Here is an 18,339-nt window from a genome sequence, read left to right on the forward strand (position 1 = left end):
AGTACAGATTCCCCCACCCGACACAGTCCTGAACTTGCACTAACTCCAATAATGTGGCACCGGGAAAGGCAGTTTCTGGGGGGCGGGGAAAGAGAGGGGGGAAAGAGAAGAGAGGCGGGTTGGGGGGGGGGGAAAGAGAGGCGGGTGGTCGGGGGGGGAGAGAGGCGAGTGGGGGGGGGGGAAAGAGAGAGGCGGGTGGGGGGGGGGGAAAGAGAGAGACAGGTGGGGGCAGAGGGGGAGAGAGAGGCGGGTGGGGACGGGGGGTGAGGAAGAGAGGTGGGTGGGTGGAGTGGGGTGAGAGGCGGGTGGGGGGGGAAGGAGAGGCGGGTGGGGGAGGGGGAAGGAGAGGCGGGTGGGGGAGGGGGAAGGAGAGGCAGGTGGCGGGGGGAAGGAGAGGTGGGTGGGGGGGGGAAAGGAAAGGCGGGTGGGGGAAAGGAGAGGCGGGGGGGTTGGGCGGAGAGAGGCGGGTGGGGGGGGTTGGGCGGAGAGTGGTGGGTGGGGGGGGCGAAGAGAGGCGGGTGGGGGGGGCGGAGAGTGGCGGGGGGGAGGAGAGAGAGAGAGAGAGGCGGGGGGGGGGGGGAGGGGAGAAAGAGAGAGAGGCGGGGGGGGGGGGGAGGAGAGAGAGAGAGAGAGAGAGGCGGGGGGGGAAGAGAGAGGCGGGGGGGGAGAGAGAAGCGGGGGGGAGCGAGAGTGAGAGGCGGGGGGAGAGAGAGAGTTAGAGGCGGGGAGGGGGGGGGAGAGAGAGAGAGAGAGAGAGGGGGGCGGGGGAAGAGAGAGAGTGGTGGTTTGGGAGGGGGGGGGAAGAGAGAGGCGGAGGTGGAGGCGGGGCAGAGAGAGAGGCGGGGGTAGGGTAGGGAGAAAGGTGGGGGTTGGAGAGAAAGAGGTGGTGGGGAGGGGTGGAGATAAAAGGGGAGGGAGCAGCGGGCCCGGATGACCCAGTCGCGCCGCAATTGTCCCCTCAGCGTCACTGGGATGCCGTGAACCAATCAGAGTGTTTTTTACTGCGAGCTGCCTAGTGCGGCGAAAGCGAGGCTGAGCGTTTTACCGGCATTTTGCCTTATTCTGGAAAGGCAAAGTGGGGGGAAAGGGCAGGTGCCGGAGCTGCTGGCCATTGTTTCTCTTTAATTATCCGTAATTTCAAACAAAAAATAAGTTTACATCTCTAGAGGCGCGCGACAATGGCGGACAACGATAAGCAGAGGCTGAAGAATTTCAAGAACAAAGGGCGGGATCTGGAGGTGAAGGATCTTTTTATTGTTCCTTTCGGTGTTTGTTGGCGGTGCCGCCGCTGTGACGTCTTTAGTAATTTGTGAGTAACCCGAGTCGGGCCTGTCCGAGGCCTAATTGAGGCGTGAGCAAGGCAGCCACTCGTGTACGCTAAAAGTTAAAAGATATGTCAAAAAAGAGGCTTTAAAGTAACTTGGTTGTGCAGCAGGATTCAGGGATACTTAACGACAAATAAAAGCGGTTGACTACATTTACAAGCGCCAGTTTTTAGCATTTTCGTACGATTTAAAAGTAAAATGTTTTTGGAAAATGTCAATTGCTCATATTTAATGTATAAGTTACCGATTTGTAAACAAAGTGAATGTTTAAACAATGCTGTAGTTAAAGGTTGTCATTTTGACATTGTTAATGCATTTTCTAGGAACATAACCTATAAATACAATGGATCAAATTAAAAAGTATATACTCCCAAATCTAGTTCGTTCCCAACAGGATAACCTTTTCGTAAATAATTATAATTGTAAAATTATTTCAGATATACATATTTATAGATGTTGAAGTAACCACTCTACAAGAAATATACATTCCCAACTAAATAAAATCACTACATTGAAATCAAAGTACAGTATATGTTATGTTCTTGTGTATTGTACAAAAGTAAGTGGTTTTAAGCTAATCACGATGACCTGCTGTATGGAAAATAGTATGGAGAAGTTTTTTGAATGAAATTAAGAATAATGGATACCAAAATGTGATTGCAAGGTACTTTGAGGTGTTTAAATGACTTCACAGGAGTTATAACTAACCTGTGTATCATATAAATAATGCACAAGTAGGTTAATCTCAATCTTTTGAATTGAGCAATGAGATTGAACCCTTAAAGTCACTTTCTCTTTTGTTTAATGTGTACTGTAATGTGCTTCATGTGATTTTATTTAGTTGAGAATCATGTCGATGCTGTTCTTGATCAATCATCAGTGCAACAATGAGAAACTATTACATTGATTACCAGAAAGTATAGCTAAAATATGTTTGTATTGCAGAAAGGATCCCACGAGTGTCAGAGCTATAATAAGGGCTGCCATTGTGACAGGACTATATCCTCTTTACCTAACCCCTTTTACCAGAAACACCTACAAGGTCAACAGTAACTACATAGATGTAATTGTGTCCTGTTGGCTTTTAACTATCTACAGATTTTTCTTCACTTCCCAAAAGCATAGTATCTGGCATACATAGAGTAAAATATGAGTGTGACTTGTAGTGTAATAGCTTGGAGACAAAAAAAAACTTCTGTTGGCTGGAATATTTTTGTTTAAACATTGAATTCTGCTGATATCACAATGAAGGGCTAACTGATAATTTGATGCTTTTGTGGAAGTCCCACATAAGAGACTTATCTAAGTTAGAAGCCTACAGAATTGAGGGCAAATTATTGACCTGGTTAGGAAATTGGCTGAGTGGCAGGAGACAGAGAGTAGGGATAATGCATAGGTGCATAAATTGGCAGGATGTGACTAGTGGTTCCTGCATGGATCTGTATTGGGACCTCAACTATTTCACTGTTAATGATGTAGATGATGGTGTAGAAAGTCATATATCCAAATTTGCCAAGGATGGGAGGCAGTGTAGATAAAAGCATAAGATTACAAAGGGATATTGATTAAGTGAATTGGCAAAAATGTGGCCAATAAATTTAAAATTTTTATCCTTGTGTTCAAATCTCTCCATGGCCTCGCTCCTCCCTATCACTGTAACCTCCTCCAGCCCTATAGACCTCCAGAACTTGGGTCCTAATCAGCAGAAGGTATGGCAGCCAATAGTGTGGTAAAGGGAGTGGGGGAATGTATAGGAAACCAGAGTTGGAGGAACACCGAGTTCTTGAAGGGCTATAGGGCTGGAGGAGGTTACAGAGATAGGGATGGGCGAGGCCATGGGGAGATTTGAACACAAGGATGAAAATTTTAAATTTGAGGCATTGGTGGACCGGGAGCCAATGTAGGTCAGCGAGCATGGGTAAGCCGAGTTTTTTAGATGAGCTCATGTTAACGGAGGGTGGAAGATGGGAGGCTGGCCAAAAAAGCATTGGACAATATCCTTTATTTTCTGAAGCTTTGAAAGTTTAGAGACTCTGAGTGTTTCAGTTACTCTAATATTTGGTATAAAAAAATAGTTTACATGTTAATTTTAGCCAGCTAGCAAAAGATCAGTGGATTCTGATGTTTAACTTGCACCTGGAAATTTGCAGATCAGAAAAACTGTGGTATAGTTTATCTGCAAAATCTTACGGTAGGGTATGCTTTCCTCCAAAAGTGTACTGTCATGGCACTTTTTTGTTCACCAGTACAGTGGGTGATTGCAGTGAATTCTCCTCAATCAGGGTGTCAATCTTGGATCAATGGTTGTGCTCTTGTCTCTGAGGCAAAAGATTTTATGTTCACTCCCTACACCAGAGACCCGAGCGCACAATCTCGGCTGGCAGTTCAGTGCAGCACTGTTGTCCGTGTTGTCTTGGATGAGAACCCATGACCCTTTTCGAAGAAGAGCACAGGAGTTCCCCTGGTTTCCTGGCCAACATTGACCCCTCAACCAGCACCTAAAAAAACAGATGATCTGGTCATTTATTTCATTGCTGTTTGTGGGACCTTGCATGCAAATTTGCTGCTGCAGTTCCTACATTACAACAGTTACTACACTTCAAAACAGTACTTCATTGGCTGTAAAGTGCTTTAATGCCCCGAAAAGAAAGACCTGCATTTATATAGCGCCTTTCACGACCTCAGGGCGTCTTGGGTCATTAAAAAGTGCTATATAAATGCAATTTCTTTTACATTTCTTGATTCAGTCTGTTTTCTTTCAATGTCTATGGCAACTTTTAATAAGTTTAGTTTTGATCACTGGGCTTAATGTGTTGTTACCCAAGTGAATATCAAACAGCTAAAGATATTTTATAGTATTCAATTTCATAAAAACACATTACTGCTTTAATTTAATATATTACTAAATACTTATTACTGGGCACATTTAATGCAGACAACTATTTGTCAAAACATTTTAGTACATATAGCCAAGGCATTTCTGATCCTGATTTATCGTGCCCTGTAAATAGGATATTCAGTTTAAATGAAAGTGATGTGAACTGAACATTTTTCCGTGTTTCTTACATTGGTTTGTGTGCTGACCTACCTACATGGGCTTTCTCAGTGTAAAAAATGGTAGGAGACTTGTATGAGGTATGCATAAAAACTTGTCTTTTGCTGTGGAAAACTGGTAATAAATGGGCATTTTAAAATTTCTTGAGCACAACTGCAAATTTCCATGTGCTTCGTTTAAATTAATTAACTTGCACCACTTATGAATTTGAGATTCATTTCTTTGTACAGATAGTAAAATACCTCAAGAATTGTACAAAGCGGATGAAAATGTCGCGTTTATCATTGTAGGTTAAATCTGCTTCATCATTGAGGGTCCTGTCTTAAGTAATGCAGGCATTTTACTAGTGAAATCTAAAATAAATTATTTTATTAACTTCCACAGTCTGGTTGTACCTGTATCACAGTTTATATTGGTGTTTTGGCACTTTTGTCTAGATGTACAACAATTTCTGAAGTGTGCAGTGTGAAACTCAGAACATAGAGAGTATACTCATTGCACCCCAAATCCATTGGCTCTATACCTTTGCAAATCAGTTGGGGTGATGGGTTTTATGAACAATTCTTATGCTGCTGTACAATATACAGGCTTGAAAATGATGGGCTCAAATTGCAGGCATCAGTAATTTACCAAGACAATTAGTCCCTTTTTTAAAAAGTAATTTTTTAAAACTATTCAGAAAATAATGGTATGGTTGATCTCGGGCAATGATCTCGTTGAGGAATCAGATGTTTTGAGAGTGAAGCTGGGGTCGTTATTTTGTAATTTTCTTTGTATGTTCTTCATGGTGACAGATTTCAGTGTTGGGAGAATAGAATAAATGTTTACTTTGAGTACCCGGTGTCTGCATTAATCACTAGTATATGCCTCATGTTAGAGGGCAAAGGACTCGATTCTGCCTCAATTCGATGCTTGGAGGAGCACACCCTTCTGGAGCAATGTCAATTTTCCCATCCACTCCAGACATCCTTTGGAAAGAAACTGCCAGCATATTGGCAGTTTTGTGTTGGGGACCTGTGCACTTAAATAACTACATCAGGTTCCCCAGAATCAGCATGTAGGGTCCTTAAAACCAGTAAAATACTTTCATCCCATCAATCTGGACTAGATTCATCAGATGTGAAGAGACAGTATTTTAATCCACTGCAACATTCCAGTCTCAACTTGGTTCAAAACAGTATTGAGAACCCCAAGATCACGCCTATAGGAATTACTTTGGGGGTTTCAACTGAAATTTAATTTAATTTTTGAGAATCCTAACTGGAGAATTTGTGCATGCTTCAAGATTCTACGGTGCCTTAAGGATCAGCCTTAGACTATGAAAGTAAATGAGCACAAAACATAAAAACAGATAGCAAGAGTTTCTATAGGTATATAAAAAGGAAAAGAGTGGCTAGAGTAAATGTTGGTCCATTGGAGGACGAGACTGGGGAATTAGTAATAGGAACATGGAGATGGCAAAAATTCTGAACAAATATTTTGTATCATTCTTTACAGTAGAGGACACTAATAAGTTCCTCCCTCCCCCTATAGCCCCTTGACTATCCACTGTTCAAATATTAACACAATCACAATCATTAAGGAGGTGGTACTCAGTAAGATAATGGGGCTAAAGGCGTATAAATCCCCTGGACTTGATGGTTGCATCCTAGGGTCTTGAGAAGTAGCAGCAGGGATAGTGGATGCATTGGTTGTAATTTACCAAAATTCCTTGGATTCTAGGGAGGTCCCAGCAGACTGGAAAACTGCAAATGTAACACCCCTATTCAAAAAAGGAGGCAGATAAAAAGCAGGAAACAATAGACCAGTTAGCCTAACATCTGTGGTTGGGAAGATGTTGGAGTCCATTATTAAAGAAGCAGTAGCAGGATATTTGGAAAAGCAAAATTTAGTCAGGCAGAGTCAGCATGGATTTATGAAGGGGAAGTCATGTTTGACAAATTTGCTAGAATTCTTTGAGGATGTAATGAACAGGGTGGATGTAGTGTATTTGGACTTCCAGACGGTATTTGACAAGGTGCCACATAATGGGTTACTGCACAAGATAAAAGATCATGGGGTTGGGGGGTAATATATTAACATCGAAAGAGGATTGGCTAACGAACAGAAAACAGAGTAGGGATAAATGGTTCATTCACAGGTTGGCAATCAGTAACCAGTGGGGTGCCGCAGGGATCCGTGCTGGGACCCCAACTCTTTACAATCTATATTAACGACTTGAAGGAAGGGACTGAGTGTTTTTCCTCCCATCTTTGTATCGTCGGCAAACTTGGCTACATTACAATGTGTGAGGAGGACACAATCTGCAAAAGGACATACAGGCTAAATGAGTGGGCAAATATTTGGCAGATGGAGTATAATGTTGGAAACAGTGAGGTCATGCACTTTGGCAGAAAAAAATCAAAGAGCAAGGTATTATTTAAATGGAGAAAGATTGCAAAGTGCTGCAGTACAGCGGGACCTGGGGGCACTTGTGCATGAAACACAAAAGGTTAGTATGCAGGTACAGCAAGTGATCAGGAAGGTCAATGGAATCTTGGCCTTTATTGCAAAGGGGATGGAGTATAAAAGCAGAGAAGTCTTGCTACAGTTGAGGCCACACCTGGAATACTGCGTGCACTTTTGGTTTCCATATTTATGAAAGGATATACTTGCTTTGGAGGCAGTTCAGAGAAGGTTCACAAGGTTGATTCCAGAGATGAGGGGTTGACTTATGAGGAAAGGTTGAGTAGGTTGGGCCTCTACTCAATGGAATTCAGAAGAATGAGAGGTGATCTTATCGAAACGTATAAGATTATGAGGAGGCTTGACAAGGTGGATGCAGAGGTGGTGTTTCCACTGATGGGGGAGACTAGAACTAGAGGGCATAATAGAATAAGGGGCCGCCCATTTAAAACTGAGATGAGGAGAAATTTCTTCTCTGAAGGGTGTGGATCTGGAATTCGCTGCCTCAGAGCTGTGGAAGCTGGGTCATTGAATAAATTTAAGACAGAAATTGACAGTTTCTTAAATGATAAGAGAATAAGGGGTTATGGAGAGCGGGCAGGGAAGTGGACCTGAGTCCATGATCGGATCAGCCATGATTGTATTAAATGATGGAGCAGGCTCGAGGGGCTGTATAGCCTTCTGCACCTATTTCTTATGTTATGTTGGGGCTTAAAAGATGGTTGCAAATTTCAGCTTCTCAACCTGTATCACCAACACTAATTGACTGCAACTTGTTTCAATCATTTTCTTGCTTTCAGTTTAAATCAGTGGTGGGTGAGAGCAATCATTAGAATGATTCAAATGTAATAAATCGGGGAGTATGCCACTTCTTTTGAAAAAATGTCAGTTGATGCAAATATTCCATCTAATTTCAAGTAAGCTAGATCCTTCAAATGAGTGTATTAAGTAATGCGTTGCATGGTATTTACCACCTCTGATTTGTGTAGAAAGAGAGGACTAATAAAAGTAGAGCATTCGAAATCTGGCGTTCCGAAAACTGGACATCGTGCAAATCGCACGATTTGACATCCAGAATCTGGAAATCTGTTCTGAAAACCGGTCTTTTTTTTCACAACAATGATAGAAACGTCATAAAATGAAAGTAGAAAAATTTCAGAAATGGATATTTGGTATTCTGATCAGTATTCTGTAAATAATCCCCCTCCTCACACACATACCCCCCAAAAAATAGCAAAAAAATCACAAAACATTCATAAGATGCTTAACTATCAAATCGCTACAAAAAAATAAATACTTTAACTTACAGGTCTTCATACCTACCGCTGTTCCAAGGGCTGCAATGCAGGTTTTTCCCAGGTTTTTTTCTTCCTAACTACGGGTGCGCTGTGAGCCAAATTTTTGTTGAAAATGCTATTTCGAGTCTTGCACGCCGGCGGTCCACTCCCCAGTGCACTTAAAAACCGCCGTTTGAATCACCCATACCCGCTGTCCCTGTCTCCGACATCCAGAAAAACCCGAAACTCAGGGTTTCTGGATTCAAATTGTCTGATGCTTGTTCTGAAATCCGGAAAAAACCATAATGGCCTCAGACCTGAGGTTTCCGGATTTCGGAGGTTGTACCTGTACATTTTTTTTGTATAATTTAATTATAAATGTGTAAGTGAGTTTAAAATGTGTTGAGTGGTGCCATGGAATGGAAGAATGTGAATTTGTAGCTGCAGTTCACAACACAATGAATTACAGACCTTTGCCATGATGTCAGGGTAGATGCAGAAGGGACCAGGTGCCACCCTATACAGGTGGTAAATACATGGAGAGATCAGCATATGCAGCTGACTTGCCAACTTTATAGTCAACTCGGGAGCAAATTACTCCTCACCCTCAGCCAGGAACTTGTCTCTGGTGCTAGCAGATAAAAGGGGAGGAAATAAAATCTTAAATTAGGTTAGAAGTGTTAGTAAATGATTCCAATTATGGGGCGTGGTTCTTTTCATGCTTGGTGTTTACCAAGGCATGGGATGTAAATACTTGGTAATAGAGCTTATTTCCATTTAAGGCACCCAATGTAATACAGCTGTGTTGCACTTCTGCACTACCCAAAACATGGTTTAGTTTGACCTAAAAGAAGACTTGTACTGAATCGATATGCTTTTTCCAGATCATTTTTCGGTTGGCAAACAGTGACTAAGTGGGGTGCCGCAGGAATCGCTGCTAGATCCTCAATTATTTACAATCTATATTGATGACTTGGATGAAGGGACCGAGTGTAATGTAGCCAAGTTTGCTGATACAAAGATGGGTGGGAAAGCAAATTGTGAGGACACACAAAATCTGCAACGGGCTATAGACAGGCTAAGTGAGTGGGCAAAAATTTGGCAGATGGAGTATAATATGGGAAAATGTGAGGTTCTATATTTTGACAGAAATAATAGAAAAGCAAATTATAATTTAAATGGAGAAAAATTGCAAAGTGCTGCAGTACAGAGACACCTGGGAGTTCTTGTGCATGAAACACAAAGTTAATATGCAGGTACAACAAGTAATCAGGAAGGCAAATGGAATGTTGCGCAAGGGGGATAGAGTATAAAAGTAGAGAAGTCCTGCTACAACTGTACAGGGTATTGGTGAGACCACACCTGGAGTACTGCGTACAGTTTTGGTCTCCATATTTAAGGAAGGATATACACTTGCATTGGAGGCTGTTCAGAGAAGGTTCACTAGGTTGATGCCGGACATGAGGGGGTTGACTTATGAGGATAGGTTGGGCCTATACACATTGGAGTTCAGAAGAATGAGGTGTGATCTTATTGAAACTTGAGATAATGAGGGAGCTCGACAAGGTGGATGCAGAGAGGATATTTCCGCTCAGAGGAAACTAAAACTAGGGGACATAGTCTTAGAATAAGGGACCACCCATTTAAAACTGAGATGAGAAATTTCTTCTGAGGGTTATAAATCTATGGAATTCTCTGCCCCAGAGAGCTGTGGAGGCTGGGTCATTGAATATATTTAAGGCGGAGTTAAACAGATTTTTGAACGATAAGGGAGTAAAGGCTTATGGGGAGCGGGCAGGGAAGTGGAGCTGAATCCATGATCAGATCAGCCATGATCTTATTGAATGGCGGAGCAGGCTCGAGGGGCCAAATGACCTACTCCTGCTTCTATTGTGTTCTGTTTTGCGCCTTATGATCTGAATGACATTGGAAATTGGGGCTGTTTATGTAATGAACCCATGACTGTTGGGAACTGGGTTGAGCAATCAAGCTAATTTCATATAGGATCCTTGCTGCCAGCAGAGAGAAAAAAACTCTTCACATTAGTCTGAACCTCAATCAACCCCACATCCTGGAAATATGCAGGGTAACCTGCAGTGTCACCCAATTTCTTCCTCTGCCTCCTTTGAGGAGTAGTTGTACATTTTTAAGTTTTAACAAAAAATATTGTTGCTATAATATAATTAATGTGCTATTAAATTGCTCTAATTTGTGATTAATCCAGAGGTGTAATCAAAATTTAAATGCTTGTCTTTAATGTTGAAAGCTTCAGTTGAAAACTTCTATCAATCTCAGTCCTCTTCCCTAGTCTCCTATATAGGACTACATAGGATATACGGCACAGAAATGGACCATTTGGCCCAACCCGTCCATGCTGACGTTTATGCTCCACTTGAGCCGCCTCCCGTAATTTCTCATGTAACTCTTATCTGCATAATCCTCTATTCCCTTCTCCTTTATATACTTGTCTAATCTCCCCTTAAATGCAACTATACTATTCGCTTCACCCATTCCCTGTGGTAGCGAGTTCCACATTCTCACTACTCTGGGTAAAAGCGTTTCTTCTGAATTCACTATTTCATTTTTTGGTGTCTTATATTGGTGTCCTCTAGTTTTGCTCTTCCCCACAAGTGCCTACACTAATTTTGCCTTTTTAAATTTGCATAATAAAGGGGGAGATGCTGGTAGGGAGTTGGTAAATCTTAGTGAGGGGCAGAAAAACAACTGGGCAGTAACATGAGGACATGCTAAAGTGGTGGGGGGGGGGGGGATTAGCCAAAGACATGTTCAGTTGGGTGGAGTACTTGCTCAGGAGGAGCAGAGGAGTGTGATCAGAGTGAGGGTAAGAAACCCAAAATCATGCTGAGGTGGGTGACAGAAACATTTCTCAATGGGATACCTTTGTGGTTCTAAACGGCAGCTATACTTAGGAATTTAAGTGGTTGTTTTACTGTACGAAGTAACAGCAGCATAATTTCATTTATTTTACTGTTCACGATACGGAAAAATAAATCAAAAATCTGTTCACCTATCACATTTCTGTGGAGATACACTGTTCCTTTACAAATAACTGTGTGACCATTCAGTGGTATAAAGACAAGAAAGGGCGGTGGCATAGCCATGCAGAGTCCAGGGCAACGGATGGAGAAAAAGGTTCATGACCAATACTTTTCAGCTTAATGGGCCAAGAAAGGGAGCTGGTTGTGGATGCTAAGTTATTAATTAGGCTCAAGGTTGAGGAGCACAACTTTGGTTTAGCCATCAATGTCCGAGTGTGCGAAGGTGGTTGATTATATTGGGGGGGAGGGTGGTGTTACAAGTTGAAATATGGGGCAAAAGTACTACCGTTGGGCTTACAATTGAACCATCTTTTTTGGTCTTTGAAAAGGAAACCATTAAGAGAATTGATGAGGTGAGGTCTGGGTGAATGACTTAGTTCAAACAGCAAGGGAGTGCCGGGCAGTGAAGGGACTGCTTGAAAAAAAAAACAAGATGGTGTGGGAGATGGAAGAGGCAGAACAGAAAGTTGCTCTGCAGTGTCAACCAGTGGCCAGAGCATGCAAATGCACTACTTAAAAGTTTCTTGCGTTAAGGGGAAAATCCACAAGATATGACAGGGCATGCGTCACAAGATTTAACACAGTGGATGCAATTAACATTGAAAGGCTCATAGGGTCTGTTGACATATGACTTTTGACTGGAAAGATAATAGGAATGCTGATTTTTAATCTATAGCCACAGGTATTAATGTACTTTTTTTGCTGTGTCCATGTGATAGTTTCCATATGGAACATGTTTCCAGTCAAATAAGCCATGATGCTTATTACAGTTTCATTTGAATGCATCATTCTTATGGAGTATTACCATAATGTTTGTTGCAATGCTATGTAGAATTGATGAGGTGAGGTCTGGGCAGATGACTAGAATTTGAAGTTTATTTTAGTAACAGGACTAGGCCATTTAGCCCCTCGAGCCTGTCCTGCCATTCAATGAGATTATGGCTGATCTGTGACCTAACTCCTTTTACCCCCCCCCCCCTTTGGTCCATGTCCCTTGATGCCTTTAGTTAACAAAAAGCTATCTGTCTCAGATTTAAAATTAACAATCGATCTAGCATTAATTTCCATTTGTGGAGGATAGTTCTAAACTTCTATCACTGTGTTTGTTTCCTAATTTCACTCCTGTAAAGAGACTATGCCCTTTAGTCCTAGATTCCTCAACCAGCGGAAATAGGGTTGTTAGAGAGAAACTATCAGTTTCCCCTTAATATCTTAGTTTTCTGCTTTGGTGATTTCAATTTTAACAGGCTTATTGTTTTTCAATTGATTGGTAGCATTATGGAATAGTTACCACTCCAGTTAGTTGGAAAATGAGTTTAAAACTGTGTATGCAACTGCATTAGAAATCCTAACTACCTATTTTGGTATTGGTATGTTGAACTTCTGGAAACTGATTCAGGCTCTGTCACCAAGAACTGAGTTCAGTTCTACAGACACTAGTAGCTGTCTGATGACCTCATCAAGTACCCATTCTGCATATGTGAACTTGGACAGAGCATGCTAAATAGTTGGTATTTGACCTTGAGCAGCAAACTGCCTAATCCAGTCCGACCATATGTCTTTACATGTGCAATTTCCAGTAGAGATTAAAAGCAAGAACTCTTGTTGCTTCCTCCCCTCCCCCAGCCATGGGATTAAACCTTGGACCATCCTGATCTGTCTTGGTCAGCGTCATGTACTGCATTTACTATTGACCAGTTGAAGAAATTATATTAGTTTTATACTGCACTATTAAGGGAAATGGCACTAGCTTTTAGTTCAGTTCAGAATCATGTTTGAATACTAAACTTTAGGTTTTGTGATCACCATAATCTATACAGCTATGCTAGAATAACATTATTTTTTGAAAACCTGGTTTAAATAACAATTACAATTTGTTATAACCTAGAAAATGAAACAAATAAACTATAAACTTTTCTTTTTCTTTAGTCTATGAGAAGACAACGAAATGAAGTGGTTGTAGAACTAAGAAAGGTAAGAATTCCTGGTAAAACACCTACCAAAGGAAAATAAAGATTAATATTTAGTAACTAAATCTGAACTAACTGTTTTCTGGTAAGAGGTTATGAAAATAGGAACCATATAAGCGATTAAATTTTTATGTACAGATGAAAAATTGCTTGAAAAATTTTAATGTTTATTAACTGGTTGATTAACTGTACAACACAAGATGCCATGTAGAATATCAGCATGTTACTACTTGTATGTAGAGAAAATGTAGTTGCATGCATGGATGAGAACATTGGTAATCATAGTCAAACGTCTGAGACATATTTGGATTTTTTTGTTGGCATTTAATGTTGCAATGAAAAGTTTTTATTTCTCAACTGAACAGCAAAATATTTGTTACAGAACAAAAGGGATGAACATTTATTAAAGCGAAGAAATGTACCCCAAGAGGATGCTTGCGAAGACTCTGACCTTGATGGTGACATCAGAGTGGTAAATGCATTCACTGCTATACAAGAGACATACTTAGTAGAACGTGGTGCTCAAATTTTTGATGCTAGCGTTGACTGATGAACACTGCTGCCAAGCCTGCTTCTGCTTTTGAAACATCACCAGCACTTTTGATTATTGTCTGGTTAGATCAATTGATGAGCATTTGATAATCTAATAAAATGCAAACACTAATTGTGGAAGTAGAGATCTCTTGCCTTGAGATGCACTTGTTATTTCAGTTGAAATATTACTTTCATTCCCACCCATAATTTTTAGGGGCAAAAGAGGAAAATGAACTATTTTACTTTTAACTTGCTACTATTGACATTTTTTGAGTAGTTTGCACTGATTAAAAGGATGTTTATATGGTATCAATGTTTTGTTTATATATAACCATCTGTGATGAAAGTTAGATTTCTTATTTTAAACTTCGTTTTATCCTGGTCTTCTAAATGCAATCTATGAATTTAGGATAGCAATATTTTTAATCAGAACAACATTTTCATCACTGGCAAATAGAGAATATTTTTTATTTCATGGAGTTAATATCACAATTGAAAACGGATCTCATTATAGGGGAAAATTTGAGTGTTGGAATCACTTTGTAATTCACATCAATTTTGTTCCTTAATTTAAGATTCACATTTAACTTAATTGTAATTACTTAAATGCTTTGCTATAAACATAATACATAGAGGCGCAAGAGGATGATGCAATCATCATCCAGTTATGACAGTGATGCCATTTTTAGTTATTGGTCAGTCTCATTAAATATAGATTGTATTCCATAGCACCTTACCACATATCTAATGTCATTCTAACCAGTTTTGGTAATGCCCAGTGGTAAAGTTATAAATCTGCTTTATCGTAAGTTGCAGAATACAGGTACTTAAAAAAATAAAATAAAAATCTGTTAGGCTCAAATGGGGACTCAATTTTTGTGCCTTTGGGGGCATTTTGCCAGATCATACGTTTTGATTTTTGTAAAGTGTTTTGTAGCAATTTTGTATAATTTACCAGTTTCAGTAAACAACTTTTCTACTGCTAGCCAGTTGTAGCCTTCTTTAATATGCCCTCCAAGCAGATATGGTTTATTTCTTATGTGGCCTACAGATTATTTCTGTAAACAAATACATAAAATCTGGATTCTTGTAAATAGTTTGTACATTTTACCTTGGGATTGATTGATTATACAGTAAATTAAATGGTTGGTAGGTTTGTAACATAGAAACGGGTTTTTTTCCATAAAAACTTCCCTGGTAAACTCCCGTAACTTTTTCCATATGTTTTGAAAACTAATGTTCTTGTTTTTTCTACTCCCTTTCTGCAGCAAAATACATCACTAGAAGCAATAGTGCAGGTGACCAACTTTAATGTTTAAATTGTACTTTTATTTGCCACGATGTAACTTAAATTAGTATTTACTAATTGTAATTTTGTCGAACAGAATGCTTCCAGTGACAACCAGGGGCTTCAGCTCAGTGCAGTGCAGGCTGCTAGGTGAGATTGTCTCTCTGAATTTTCTAACATTTGATAGAATCTCAAAAATATAAGTAATTTATATCTCTGGCCATAAATGCCAATTCATTTCCTGTAGAAAATTTGGAGGCTACTGTTTGTTACAAAGAATTTGTACATTTCTGATCTAAAGAACAGAATGTGAGTGCCTCTGATTTGTCACGCAGCTTGTCGTACATCCAGTATTGGATGAGCAGAAATTTCCTCCAATTAAATATCAGGGAGATTAAAGCCATTATCTTCAGTACCCACCACAAATTCTGTTCCCTAGCCACAGACTCCTTCCCTCTCCCTGGCCACTGTCTCAGGCTGAACTAGCCCGTTCGCAACTGTTGCATCCTATCTGACCCTGAGCCAAATTTCTGCCCCCATATACCTTCCATTACCAGGATTGTCAACTTCAACCTTCATAACATTGCCCATCTCCGTCCATGTCTCAGCTCATCTGCTGTTGAAACCCTCATCCATGCCTTTGTTGACTTTAGACTCAATTATTCCAATGCTCTCCTGGACGGCCTCCCACCTTGCACCCGCCATAAACTTGAACTCATCCAAAATTCTGCTGACTGCATCCTAACTCGCATCAAATCCCATTCGCCCATCACCCATGTTCACTGACTTACATTGGCTGCCAGTCTGGCAACACCTTGATTTTACAACACTCATCCTTGTTTTCAAATCCCTACATGATCTCACACCTCTCTCACTGTAACCTCCTCCAGCCTTACAACCCTCAGATCTCTGCACTCCTCCAATTCTGGCCTCTCTGCGTCTTCAGTTTTCATTACTCCATCATTGGTGGCCGTGCCTTTATCTGCCTTGGCTCTAAGCTCTGGAATGCCCTCCCTAAACCTGTCCACCTCTCTCTCTCCTTTAAAATGTTCCTTAAAACCTACCTCTTTAAACAAGCTTTTGGTCACCTGACCTAATGCCTTCTTATGTGGCTCGGTGTCAAATTTTGTTCAATAACGCTCGCTGTGGGACATTTTATTACGTTGAAGGTGCTACATAAGTGCAAATTGTTGTTGAAGTAAAAACTTTCCAAGCTTTGAAGTTGTCTTGCTATTTATTCCTTTCAACAGGAAGCTGTTGTCAAGTGATCGCAATCCACCAATAGATGATTTAATAAACTCTGGAATTTTACCAATTCTTGTGCATTGTCTAGAACGAGATGACAAGTGAGTAGTGAACATGGCCATTTTTATTTAAAGTAAACATTAAATAAAGTCTCAGTTTTGACATTTTAAATCTATAGAAAGAAAATGAACTGTTGGGAAAACAGCTTTTTTTTCTGATATTGAATGAATAAATGAAAAACTGCATTTCACAATGCAATATAAAATGACCTGCGGGCTGAGTAATTTGCTGTATTTTGTTTATAGTCCTTCATTACAATTTGAAGCAGCATGGGCTTTAACAAATATTGCTTCTGGCACTTCGGAACAAACACAGGCTGTGGTTAAATCAAGTGAGTGTTGCCTCGTTTTCTTAGTTACTGAGATTTTACTCGTAGTTGCACAATTAGCCCTTTAAATTAATTCTCTGTAAAGCTTACAATTTGATAGTTTAATTTTAAAACTAATTTCACTTGTAAGTTGTGGACATTTTACTGATCGAATCCTTTAGGACAACAAATGATTTGTCTTTGGCATATTTTGGATAATGCTTTAAATGACTTGGTTTAAGCAAACACCTTTCTGTTATGAATTGCTTAAACTTGTGAATAATTCATAGTTTATTTTCAAAGTTAGTGTTGTAAGACCCATCTTTGCATTTTAATTGGACATTGGTGATTCTAAAATCTCTAACTGGAAAATTGATAGCTTAAAACAAACTAAAAGGAAACTACAGTGTGCCTTGCAAGCATAAAATCTAGTTATCCTCCCTTTTGCTGAAATGTAAATCTTTCTCGAACTTATTTCATTGATTTTCTTCTTCCTGTTAGATGCTGTTCCCCTTTTTTTAAGACTGCTACACTCTCCACATCAAAATGTATGTGAACAAGCGGTTTGGGCTTTAGGCAACATCATAGGTATGTTTTGTCATTTGGAATTGTTCTGACGGCTGAAAGCTGAGAGGATTTTTCTTTTGCAGTTATTGAGGTAGATTTTGAACTTGCCGCCTGGGTGTAAAACTGGCTTTGCAGATCAGCTGCAAATGAAAATTGGGCAGTTTCTTTAGTGGGGGGGGCCAGTCTGCAACACCAGTTTTACAGTCGGGCAACAAGTTTTACAATGGGATAGATTTTTTATTATAGGAGAATGTGTGTGTGAAGGGGCTGTAATACAGAGGAATCATAACGTTTGAGATTAAAACTTGAATTTGTTAACTTCTACATGTACATTGAACGTCCAACTTTACCTCTACCAGTTTTCTTGACTCTTCGATTGCCTATATGCTGTAAAATTGTTGGTTTGGCATCAGATCCTGAGTGAGTTACAGCTCACCATTGGACAATCTGAAGCCATCAACTTTGGTCCTTGCCACAAGCACTGCTCTTGTACTATTAATTCCATTCCCCCTCCCTGTCTATTTTCTCAAGCTGAACTGAACTGTTACCATTCCTGGTGTATTGTTTGATACTGAGCTGAGCTTTAAACCACATACTCTATCCATTACTAAGATTGCTTGCAATATCGCTGCCCCAGCTCACCATTCGTCATCACTGAAACTCTTATCAGCCTTTGTTACTTCTAATCTCGACTGTTCTGTTCTACTGCCCTCCTTGCTGGGCTCTCACCGTCCTGCCTCCATGATTATACCTTGTCTAAAACTCTCATTTATGTTCTGTGCTGCCCTGTCCCATTTATCTATTAATCCTGTCCTCTCTGGTTTCCCATCTCCCATTGTATTGAATTTAAATTTCTCATCCTTATCTACAAATCCATTCACAACCTTTCCCCACCTTAACTCAGTCAGCTCCTCCAGTCCTATAAACCATCCCTAATCCACTGTTCCTCTAATTCTGGCTTTCTATTCATCCCCCGCCCCACCATTTCAGCCACATCAGTCCTGCTTTATGAAACTCTCCTTAGGCCACTTTTGCTTCTCCGGTCACCTTTTAAAAATACATCTCTTCACTAAAACCTTCTCCCACATCTCCTAATCTCTCTCTCTCCTGGCTTGGCTTCCATTTCTATGAAGTGCCTTGAGCGGTATATTGGTTATAGGAGATATGCAAATTCAACTTGTTTACTATTTTATAGGTATCTCAACTT

The 18,339-nt window shown here is 40.4% G+C and overlaps 1 protein-coding gene across 2 annotated transcripts in view; it reads left to right on the forward strand.

Annotated features, from left to right (window-relative positions):
* The first annotated feature begins 978 nt into the window (after positions 1-978).
* kpna4 (karyopherin alpha 4 (importin alpha 3)) overlaps positions 979-18,339 on the forward strand; it is a 36,386-nt gene continuing 19,025 nt past the window's right edge. The window contains exons 1-8 of one of the 2 annotated variants that reach the window (XM_070883571.1): positions 979-1,238; positions 13,091-13,135; positions 13,514-13,603; positions 14,934-14,963; positions 15,051-15,103; positions 16,204-16,299; positions 16,504-16,589; positions 17,067-17,153. In XM_070883571.1, coding sequence (XP_070739672.1) covers positions 1,179-1,238; positions 13,091-13,135; positions 13,514-13,603; positions 14,934-14,963; positions 15,051-15,103; positions 16,204-16,299; positions 16,504-16,589; positions 17,067-17,153 — 547 coding nt within the window. In that variant the 5' untranslated portion in view covers positions 979-1,178. Of the gene's footprint in view, positions 1,239-12,701; positions 12,837-13,090; positions 13,136-13,513; positions 13,604-14,933; positions 14,964-15,050; positions 15,104-16,203; positions 16,300-16,503; positions 16,590-17,066; positions 17,154-18,339 lie in introns of those variants that run through there. The other variant, XM_070883570.1, reaches the window with a different exon arrangement.

The sequence above is a fragment of the Pristiophorus japonicus genome, chromosome 6, assembly GCF_044704955.1.
Source record: "Pristiophorus japonicus isolate sPriJap1 chromosome 6, sPriJap1.hap1, whole genome shotgun sequence".
Taxonomy (NCBI): Eukaryota; Metazoa; Chordata; class Chondrichthyes; family Pristiophoridae; genus Pristiophorus; species Pristiophorus japonicus.